The sequence below is a fragment of the Scyliorhinus torazame genome, chromosome 17 (genome assembly GCF_047496885.1).
Source record: "Scyliorhinus torazame isolate Kashiwa2021f chromosome 17, sScyTor2.1, whole genome shotgun sequence".
Taxonomy (NCBI): Eukaryota; Metazoa; Chordata; class Chondrichthyes; order Carcharhiniformes; family Scyliorhinidae; genus Scyliorhinus; species Scyliorhinus torazame.
This window is the reverse complement of record NC_092723.1, coordinates 9,441,398-9,452,493: the sequence shown is the minus strand read 5'-3', so window position 1 is coordinate 9,452,493 and position 11,096 is coordinate 9,441,398. Positions and strand designations below refer to the sequence as shown.

The 11,096-nt window shown below is 50.4% G+C and overlaps 1 protein-coding gene across 1 annotated transcript in view; it reads right to left on the bottom strand.

Annotated features, from left to right (window-relative positions):
• Positions 1-2,463: 2,463 nt before the first annotated feature.
• LOC140394554 (uncharacterized) overlaps positions 2,464-11,096 on the bottom strand; it is a 103,582-nt gene continuing 94,949 nt past the window's right edge. Inside the window, exons 17-19 of the mRNA XM_072481912.1 lie at positions 7,776-7,920; positions 7,442-7,540; positions 2,464-2,882 (exon numbers count right to left, since the gene is read on the bottom strand). Coding sequence (XP_072338013.1) covers positions 2,736-2,882; positions 7,442-7,540; positions 7,776-7,920 — 391 coding nt within the window. The 3' untranslated portion in view covers positions 2,464-2,735. The remainder of the gene's footprint in view (positions 2,883-7,441; positions 7,541-7,775; positions 7,921-11,096) is intronic.

Here is an 11,096-nt window from a genome sequence, read left to right as displayed (position 1 = left end):
CTGACAATGGCGCTGAGGGTGTCGAGGGATTGGAGGGGGATTGTGCGCTGAGCGCTGTGCGCTGAGCACAGGGGCTCGCTGTATTTTTAAAAATAAATTTTAGAGTACCCAATTCATTTTTTTTTCCAATTAAGGGGCAATTTAGCGTGGCCAGTCCACTTGCCCTACGCAACTTGGGTTGTGGAGGCGAATCCCACGCAAACACGGGGAGAATGTGCAAACTCCACATGGCCAGTGACCCAGAGCAGGGGTCGAACCTGGCACCTCAGCGTCGTGAGGCAGCTGTGATAACCATTGTGTCAACCATGCTCTCCCTAGGGGCTCGCTGTATACGGACGACCTGTTGTTCCACTGTCGGACTCACTGGGTGGTATTGGGGGGTTTATGGTGGTTCTGGAGGATTTGGGCAGGTTCTCTGGGTACAAGGTGAACATCGAAAAGAGCGAGGGGCGAGATTCTCCGACCCCCCGCCGGGTCAGAGAATCGCCGGAGGCTGTCGTGAATCCCGCCCCCGCCGGTTGCCGAAGTCTCCGGCACCGGAGATTCGGCGGGGGCGGGAATCGCACCTCGCCGGTTTGCGGGCCCCCCCACGCGATTCTCCGGCCCGGATGGGCCGAAGTCCCGCCGCTAAAATGCCTGTCCCGCCGGCATAGATTAAACCACCTACCTTACCGGCGGGACAAGGCAGCACGGGTGGGCTCCGGGGTCCTGGGGGGGTCGCGGGGCGATCTGGCCCCGGGGGGTGCCCCCACGGTGGCCTGGCCCACGATCGGGGCCCACCGATCCGTGGGAGGGCCTGTGCCGTGGGGGCACTCTTTCCCTTCCGCCTTCGCCACGGTCTCCACTGAGACACTCCCTCCACTGCGCATGCGCGGGAAGCTGTCAGCGGCCGCTAACGCTCCCGCGCATGCGCCGCCCGGATATGTCATTTCCGCGCCAGCTGGCGGGGCACCAAAGGCCTTTTCCACCAGCTGGCGGGGCGGAAATTCGTCCGGCGCCGACCTAGCCCCTCAAGGTTAGGGCTCGGCCCCCAAAGATGCGGAGCATTCCGCACCTTTTGGGCGGCGCGATGCCCGTCTGATTTGCGCCGTTTTGGGCGCCAGTCGGCGGACATCGCGCCGATACCGGAGAATTTCGCCCGAGGTGTTCCCGACTGAGTTAGAAGGTGGGAGAGGAGATTCAGAGAGCTGCTGTATAAGGTAGTGGGGGTGAGTTTTAGATACTTGGGCATTCACGGGGGGTTGGGTGCAGTTGCACAAGTTGTCTTTGACCCGGTTGGTGGAGCAGGTGAAGGGATGGGATGTGCTGTTGCTGTCACTGTCACTGACGGGACGGGCGCAGTCAGTGAGAATGACGGGGCTGCCAAGGTTTCTGTTCGTGTTTCTGAACCTCCCCATCTTTGTCCCAGAGGCATTCTTTAAAAGGTCAATGCGTTGATTTCTGGGTTTGTGTGGGCGCGGAAGACCCCGCGAGTCAGGAGGGCTTTTTTGGTGTGGGTGTGAGGTGGGGTGTGAGGTGGGGGGGGCGTTGCGAATATAATGAACTACTACAATGAAGGTCAAGTTGGTCTTGAGGGGGTCGGCTGATGGGTTCGCTCGGAAGTGGAGGCCGTTCTTTAAGGAGGATTGAGGGGTCAGTAAGGGCGGAGGGGAGGGAGGGAGGTAAGGGGGTGAAAATGGGGAAGGCAGGATGGAGAAAGAGGGTGATGGTGCGGAGCGGGGGTGGGGGGGGGGGGAATGGGTGTTGGTTATTTACACTTTGTACCATTTTTCTTCTGCTTTGCTTTGTTTTTATGAAAATGCCTGAATAAAATATTTTAATAAAAGAGTCCACCTTCTGTGGTCTGTGCAGGGAGTTCCTTTAGGCCGGCGGTCCCTGGAGGGCGGTTATCCCTATTCCAGGAAAAACTGGCGTCAAAAGGTCACAGATTGGGCAGCACGGTGGCACAGTGGTTAGCATTGCAGCCGAGGGCGCTGAGGACCCCGGTTCGAATCCTGGCCCTGGATCACTGTCCGTGTGGAGTTTGCACATTCTCCCCGTGTCTGCGTGGGTTTCACCCCCACAACACAAAAGATGTGCAGGCTCGGTGGATTGGCCACGCTAAATTGCCCCTTAATTGGAAAAAATAATTGGGTACTCTAAATTTATTTTTTTAAAAGGTCACAGATTCACAGCCCTGCAGGGGGGTGGCAGGCAATTGTCGTGGAGCTCGCAGCTCCAGCTGCCGATACGGCCCCCGCACTTCCCATGCGCACGGCGGCAGCCTCTAGTGGCCGGGCCGCCGAATCGTGCCGGTCCCGATTTCATGCGGGAAATGGGATTCTCTGCCCCGTCGCCGAACGCGATTTCCCCATCGGGGTGCAGAGAATCCAGCCTCAGACACGTGTCTAATCCAAGCAGAAACTGGGCGGCATCTCATTCACCTCCAATACCCGTATCGCAAAAAGAGATCAGAGCTATTAATACATTTCTGATACTTTAATGTTCATTTTCAATAATCCTTTCCAATAATCATTTGCAAAGTACAGCGCTGCACTGCTAAACAGGCAACCTTTATCTTGTTCGGTTTAATAACAAATGTCATCTTCATCTGTACAAATCATTACTCATAATATTTTTCACCATTTTGCTGCTACCGTGTTGGCCATTGCATTTGGAAATTGTGAGGAATTCAGGCGATGTTGGTAGTTGTGATTTGGGGCGAGGAAAAGGAAACAACATCATGGATGAATAAATTAGGCAGCCTTGGCGAAACCCACTTGGTTGTTTCCTCGGTCAAAAATGGAATAGTAGACTCCAATGAAAACATCTCCAAGAATCCAGAGGTCGTCATTCATGTTCTCAAATCCGCTCGCACAATAGTTCTTTCCTTGGTAAGTTCCCTGCAAGTAAAGTATTAAAGAACAAATCAGCCGATTTTCCTACATTTGTTGCTTCTAAGATTACACTTGCTTTTGTAGCATACGGTATTGCACGCAAACATATTGCATTACTGATGCACGATCAATTGCACAAAGCCTTGAGTTGGGTACAACTGAGGCTTTATTGCTCTAAGATGTGTGGCCTCCCACAGCAGCTGGCGAAATGGCTGCAGCATGGAGGACACACATATTTATGCTCTGCCTACTGGGCGGAGCCAGCAGGCAGGGAATACCAACGTACCTGTAGTACAGGTCCTACCATATATCACCTAATAGAGGTTTACCACATTCGCCCCCTGTTAGAATTTAGTCCGGCGGGGGTGGTGGCGAACTATGTACAACAAATGGTTTTCTTTTTATATTTACATTTACAATATTTGATAGAGAGAAAAAAAATGTCTTTTGAAGTCCAGTGGACCAGTTAGAGGTTTAACCGGTCCGGGGCCTTGATGTGCCGCTGGGAGCGACGTAGTGGTAGCGGCGATGCCGATGCTGGTCTGATGTCCGGAGCCTCCGAGAGCGTGCCGGAATCCTCTTCATCCTCGGGCGTGGGCAGAGGGAGGATCATCCTCGGGCGTGGGCAGAGGGAGGATGGATGGTCCCGGGAGGGTTGCTGCTGGGAGCGCCGGGGGGGGGGGGGGGGGGGGGTGCCGGGCCCGGGGGGGGGGGTGAGATCTGCTGGTGCCAGGTCCCTGAGGGCAACAGTATCCTGGTGGCCATCGGGGTACGCCACGTAGGCATACTGGGGGTTTGCATGGAGCAATCGCACCCTCTCCACCAACGGGTCCGCCTTGTGGAGTCGGAAATGCCTATGGAGCAAGGACAGGCCCTGGAGCTGCGAGCCAAGTCGGGAGCGACACCCCGGACTTCCTGGGGAAGGCAAAATGATGTTTATGGGGTGTGTTGTTAGTGGCGGTGCACAGTCGTGACCGAATGGAGTGTAGTGCATCAGGGAGGATCTCCTACCAGCGGGAGGCTGGGGGATTCCTGGACCGTAGGGCCAATTGGACTGCCCTCCACACCGTCCCATTTTCCCTCTCTACCTGTCCGTTTCCCCGGGGGTTGTAGCTTGTCGTTGTGCTGGAGGCTATACCCCTGCTGAGCAGGAACTGACCCAGCTCATCACTCATGAATGAGGATCCCCTGTCACTGTGGATGTAGGCGGGGAAACCGAACAGAGCGAAGATTGTGTTGAGGGCTTTGATGATGGTGGCAGACATCATATCGGGGTATGGGATGGCGAAGGGGAATTTGGAGTACTCATCGACCACACTGAAAAAATACATGTTACGGTCGGTGGAGGGGAGGGGCCTTTTGAAATCCATGCTGAGGCGCTCAAAGGGGCGGGAAGGGGAAGCCTTCACCAGGCGCGCGATCCGGCGGGTGGAAGAGCGGTTTGCACTCCACACAGGCCTGGCAGTCCCTGGTGATTGTCCATACTTTCTCGACGGAGTAGGGCAGATTGCGGGCCTTTATGAAATGGTACAACCGTTTGACTCCTGGGTGACAAAGACTGTCGTGCAGGGTCCAGAGTCGGTCTACCTGTGCGCTGGCGCATGTACCTCGGTATAGGGCGTCTGGGGGCTTGTTGAGCTAACCGGGGCGATACAAAATCTCGTAATTGTAGGTGGAGAGCTCGATCCTCCACCTCAAGATCTTATCATTCTTGATCTTGCCCCGCTGTGTGTTAATGAATATGAAGGCGACCGACCGTTGGTCAGTGAGGAGAGTGAATCTCCTGCCGGCCAGGTAATGCCTCCAATGCCGCACAGCTTCAACGATAGCTTGGGCCTCCTTTTCGATGGATGAGTGCCGAATTTCTGAGGCATGAATGGTGCGGGAAAAGAATGCCATGGGTCTGCCTGCCTGATTGAGGGTGGCGGCTAGGGCGTCGTCTGATGCGTCGCTCTCTACTTGAAAGGGCAGTGTCTCGTCTACTGCGTGCATCCCGGCCTTGGCGATATCGGCTCTGATACGGGCGAAGGCCTGTTGTGCCTCGGCTGTCAGGGGAAAGTGTGTGGACTGTATGAGTGGGCGGGCCTTGACCGCATAGTTTGGGACCCACTGAGCGTAGAAAAGAATCCCAGGCAGCGTTTGATGGTCTTGGGGCAGTGGGGGAGGGGGAGGCCCATGAGGGGGCGCATGCGGTCGGGATCGGGCCCCAGAACTCCGTTCTGGACCACATAGCCGAGGGTGGCTAAGCGGGTCGTGCTGAACACACATTTCTCCTTGTTGTAGGTGAGGTTGAGGAGAGTAGCGGTGTGGAGAAATTTGGCAAGGTTGGCGTCGTGGTCCTGCTGATCATGGCCGCAGATGGTGCCGTTGTCTAGGTACAGAAAGGTGACCCGCAAACCGTACCGGTCGACCATTCTGTCCATCTCCCTTTGGAAGATCGAGACCCCGTTGGTGATGGCGAAGGGAACCCTGAGGGAGTGACCGAGACGACCGTCCGCCTCGAAGGCAGTGTATGGACGGTCCGATTTACGAATGGGGAGCTGGTGGGTAGGCGGATTTGAGGTCTACCGTTGAGAAGACCCGGTACTGTGCAATCTGATTGACCATATCAAGATACACATGGAAGGGGGTACGCGTCGAGCTGCCTGTACCGATTGATGGTCTGGCTGTAGTCCACGAACATTCTGTGTTTCTCCCCAGTTTTAACTACGACCACTTGGGCTCTCCAGGGGCTACCAACGTACCTGTAGTACCCAGGTCCGACCATACATCACCTAATAGAGGTGCAACAGTGGTTTACCACAATTACATGCAGACATACTTATTTGACAGATAGGAAACATACCTGCCCCAAACTTCATGATGAGCAGAACACCCTGATGTTTTCTTGGAAAAAAGACCAAAGCACTTTGCAAATTGAATTCATTTGAAGGGAAAGAGTCTGTGGTAAGGGAAAATCCAGCAGAAAACCTTCACTTTTAAAAAATAAATTTAGAGTACCCAATTTTTTTTTCTTCCAATTAAGGAGCAATTTAGCACGGCCAATCCACCTAACCTGCACATCTTTGGACTGTGTGGGTGAAACACACGCAGGCACAGGAATACTGTGCAAGTTCCACACAGACAATGACCCGGAGCAGGGATTGAACCCGGATCCTCAGCGCCATGGGCAGCAGTGCTAACCACTGCGCCACCGCGCCCCTGTTGAAAATATTCACATCACCACATTGCACGTCTGCCATACGGATGAATGAACAGTTCATCACGGCGGCACAGTAGCACGTTGGTTAGCACTGTTGCTTCACAGCTCAGGGTCCCATGTTCGATTCCCGGCTTGGGTCATGTCTGTGTGGAGTCTGCACGTTTTCCCCGTGTCTGCGTGAGTTTCATCCGGGTGCTCCGGTTTCCTCCCACATTCCAAAGATGTGCGGGTTAGGAGTATTGGCCATCATAAATTGCCCTCAGCATCCAAAAAGGTTGAGTGGGGTTACTGGGTTACGGCGAAGGGGTAGAGGTGTGGTGCTCTTTCCAGATGCTGGTGCAGACTAGATGGGCTGAATGGCCTCCTTCAGCCTGTAAATTCCATGATTTCTATGATCATTTTGTTGCCGATGCTGCTTCAAGGAGTGACATGGGTGAGGGTCCGATTTGGGGAAGAACAGGAGGAGATTCTCATTCTCAGGGCAGATGTGTTAGTAACTGGGGGAAAGGTTCAGTCAGAACTCCCCGACGTTATGAGGTGGGAGAACAAATCAGCCTGAGCTCCCCCTCACGGTTACTACGCTGCAATGTGTCCGGCGGCCAATTCTATTGGATTGGAGGTCGGTGCAACCACTGGGGGGGTCAACGTGGCTGGGAGACGTAGCAGAATTCCTTGAATTAGAAAAGATTATGTTCTCCCTGAGGGGCTGGGAGGGGACTGGGCGGGAGCTGGGGGCTGGAGGAGGGGGTGGGGGGTGGGGGTGGTGTTGGGGTTCTGGCCACGATGGAAGTTGTTCTTGTGCCTGTTTGAGGACTTGTTTGTTGCCAGTGTGTGGGGAGGGGGGGAGGGTGTTAAGGGGAGAAAACAACAAAAAAATGTCAAACTGTGGGGAGTGCGTTATGTTTGTTGAATGATTCTGTGTTTATCTTCATATATGTTCTGGTTTAAACAAAAATATATTTTTTTGAAAGCACACTGGGCTGGCTTCTCCGATTCTGAGACTAAGCGCTGACGCCAGCGTGAGAGCGGTGGCTTTTTAACGACCGAACAAATGGTGCAAAATGGCCACCGATCCTCCGACTGGCGGGGGGCTAGCAGGCACACAGAGCACCCGGATCTAGTTGTGGATACGGCCGGAGAATTGCCGGGCCCATGGCCGCGCATGCGCAGAGGTCGCACCGTGCAACACGGTGTCAGCCGCGCAGTGACCCGGCCTGCCAAATAGTGACCCCCTTTGGCCAGGCCCGCCAGCCTTGGACCAATCCCACCATTGCCCCAGCACTGAAACCTGTTCTAAAACCAGTAACCCTGAGATGGTGTACGGGGCTGTGGAAACCCCGGCAGCCTAAGGGTTAAAACATACCTTGATCACATAAGCAGAAGAAGAAATGGGATAGTCAATTCCATTGATGACGAATGTCACATCGGGCATGCTGGACACAGTATTGCAGTAGACGTAATACTGTAGAACAGAGAAAGAAGAAGTTAACAGTGATATAATCTGAAGGAGCAGCTCTCATCTATGTTTAAATTGAATTATTGACCAAACGTTAGCTCTGAGAATTTACTTAATTGTAGCATAAGTGTAAAATATCGTTATCAATGCATCTGAACCTCCTTTAATATAAGGAACTTCTGTACTTTAAGATTTGAGATGAAATTATCTCCTTCCCATGATAAAATACAGTGCAAGTTACCCATGAATTATTTTCTGGGCCGGCGCCAATCGCACGCAGTATTTTCTGAATAGGTGCGGTAGGTCCAACGATCAGAGAGGTTCCAGTATCGACAATGGCCTGACAACCACTTTGGCAAGCCACCACCTGGCCATTTAGTTTCACACTAGGAAGTAAAAGGACATTCATAGTTAGGTGACCTATTTTGTAAATCTAATTGACAACTGAGATTAATGTGTGCAAATGTGTGCATTGTGCATCAAGATGGTTATTATACGTGCGGTAAATATAAAACATAGCATTCGGATTGTATTTTTAAATCTCTCAGTCTGGCTGCTCTGTCTTTAGTACATTTTCAACTATTGTCTTGCAATGTTTTTCCAGGTCAATGTATGTTGATTCCCACTGTCCTGGTTTGCATTTGACTCTCTGTCATCCAGTGCATTGGCTTCAAAACCTCCCTCTTCCTGTTCATATTCCCCAACTGGCTTGCTTACCTCAATCATTGTGATCTTCTCCAACTCTAAATAACATCACATGCTGTCAGCTGTCTCCCAATTACTCTGCATTCTTTGTTGGTTCTATGGGGCTAGTCTATGTAGCTTTTTTTTGCTGGGAATTCTGTTTCAAAACTTTCTTCATCCTCAAAAGTCTCTTCAAAACTCAATTCTTTAACTGTGCCTTTAGTTACTTCCCTCTTTGCATTCCCATGCCTCAGTGACTACCGTCCGGTGGCCCTGACATCAGTCGTGACAAAGTGCTTCGAGAGCTTGATCATGAAGCGCATCTCAAGACGCCTTGATCCACTGCAATTCGCAACCGGTCCCCAGCAAATGCCATCTCCCTCATCCCGAGAGCATCTCGACAACAACAACTCCCATTTATTGACTACAGCTCCGCCTTGAACACCATAATCCCAACCAAGCTCATATCAAAGCTCCAAAACCTAGGACTTGGCTCCTCACTCTGCAACTGGATCCTCGACTTTCTGACAAACAGACCACAATCAGTAAGGATAAACAACAACTCCTCCTCCACAATTGTCCTCAATACTGGGGCCCCACAAGGCTGCTTACTTAGCCCCCTACTCTACTCCCTATACACACACGATTGCGCGGCAAAATTTGGTTCCAACTCCATCTACAATTTGCTGATGACACGCCTAAATTGGGCCGGATCTCGAATAACGACGAGTCAGAATACAGGCGGGAGATAGAGAACGTAGTGGAGTGGTGTAGCGACAACAATCTCTCCCTCAATGCCAGCAAAACTAAAGAGCTGGTAATTGACTTCAGGAAGCAAAGTACTGTACACACCCCTGTCAGCATCAACGGGGCCGAGGTGGAGATGGTTAGCAGTTTCAAATTCCTAGGGGTGCACATTTCCAAAAATCTGTCCTGGTCCACCCACGTCGACGTTACCACCAAGAAAGCACAACAGCGCCTATACCTCCTCAGGAAACTAAGGAAATTCGGCATGTCCACATTAACTCTCACCAACTTTTACAGATGCACCATCGAAAGCATCCTATCGGGCTGCATCACAGCCTGGTATGGCAACTGCTCAGCCCAAGACTGCAAGAAACTTCAGAGTCGTGAACACCGCCCCAGTCCATCACACGAACCTGCCTCCCATCCATTGACTCCATCTACACCTCTCGCTGCCTGGGGAAAGCGAGCAGCATAATCAAAAACCTATCCCACCCAGCTTACTCACTCTTCCAACTTCTTTTTGTACAAAAGTCTGAGAACACGCACGAACAGATTCAAAAACAGCTTCTTCCCGCTGTTACCAGACTCCTAAATGATCCTCTTATGGACTGACCTGATTAATACCACACCTGTATGCTTCACCTGTAATTGATAATATGGAAAGATGTGTCATTTGAAACATGGAAGTCTGACAATATCTGGTCTGAGAGAAACGTGAGAAAATACAGGGCAAGATCCCTCAAAGGGTTAACAGCAGCTGCCAGGGAAGGATTGTAAAATGCAGATATCCTTGGTCAAGCAGGCTCAGCAAACACGACAAACAGGATTTTGAATGAAGCCAAAGACAATGGCCCACACCTTCATTGAAAGTAACTATCTTAGTAAGGATCTGGAAAAGAATGGATGAGTTCAGTTGAATTTGGTGATAATTCTAAGTGTGAAAATTTGCTAATACCAGGTAAATTAAAGAAAACTGGAGGCTATCAGTCTACGAGAAACATAAATCAAAGTCAAAATTAGGAGCTGAGGACACAATTGGAAAATAAAACTATAGAAATGACAGGAATTAAAAGTAACACCTCTTGAAACCAAAGCATTTTGAACACCACAAAGGACACAATGTAATCAGATCTATGAGATTAAGTCATGTCAAAATGAATACTTCGTAGGATTAGACTGTTTTAGATCAAAGTTCCTTTTTACAATCAAAGAAAATAAGAATTACTTTACAATAACATCAAAAAACTTAATTGTTAGAAAGCAAATATAAACATGAACTATCAGATTCAGATCCAGATCCAGAACCACAGCTCAGAGGGAGAGAGAGAGAAGCAGAGAAGGAACAAGCAGCTAGACTCAGATTACAATCAGCTCGGCCATGGGAAATGGACAGGGCAGAGCAGCCGAGCTAAAATAGCTGATACATCTAAAGAAGACCAGGCTTTAAAGAAGATTGATTGTCAAGTTGGGCCCGAAGGTCTCTTCAACCAACCAGAAGGATCCAGAAGCAAGACCTTTTTACTTTTCTGTAAAGACAGTGATTGCATCTTTTAAAAAGAGAAAAAAATATATAATAATAAAATAACTTAAAAGTTTTAACCTGAAACAGTGGTTATTAGTCTACTTTACTTACTTAGCCATGCGGGACCCAGGATCGATGCTACTAAGTGGTAAGTAGATGAAATCTTCGGTGAAGGTATGGGTTATACCAGCTGATAACTTGAAAATATAGTTTGACCTGAATAGCACCCACTGAAGTTTGCATCGGAGTCGCGGAGTGAGAATCCCTGATCACCATTTAGAATGTCAGCCCTTTTTGGTATAGGGGGACTTCTAAGAATAGTGGTGAGTTTTCAAAAACACACCCGACGCCAGTGTCTATGTATTTACATTGTGCACCTTGTGTTGCCCTACTCTGTATTTTCTTTTTCTGTCATTTTATTTTCATGTACTTCAACATCGAGGGCCGAAGGGCCTGTTCTGTGCTGTACTGTTCTATGTTCTATGTTAATGATCTGTTTGAGCTGCCCGCAGGAAAATACTCTTCACTGTACCTCGGTACACGTGACAGTAAACAAATCCAATCCAATCCTTAATCCCCGCTTCATCCACTGTTTAACCTTTAGAGTGC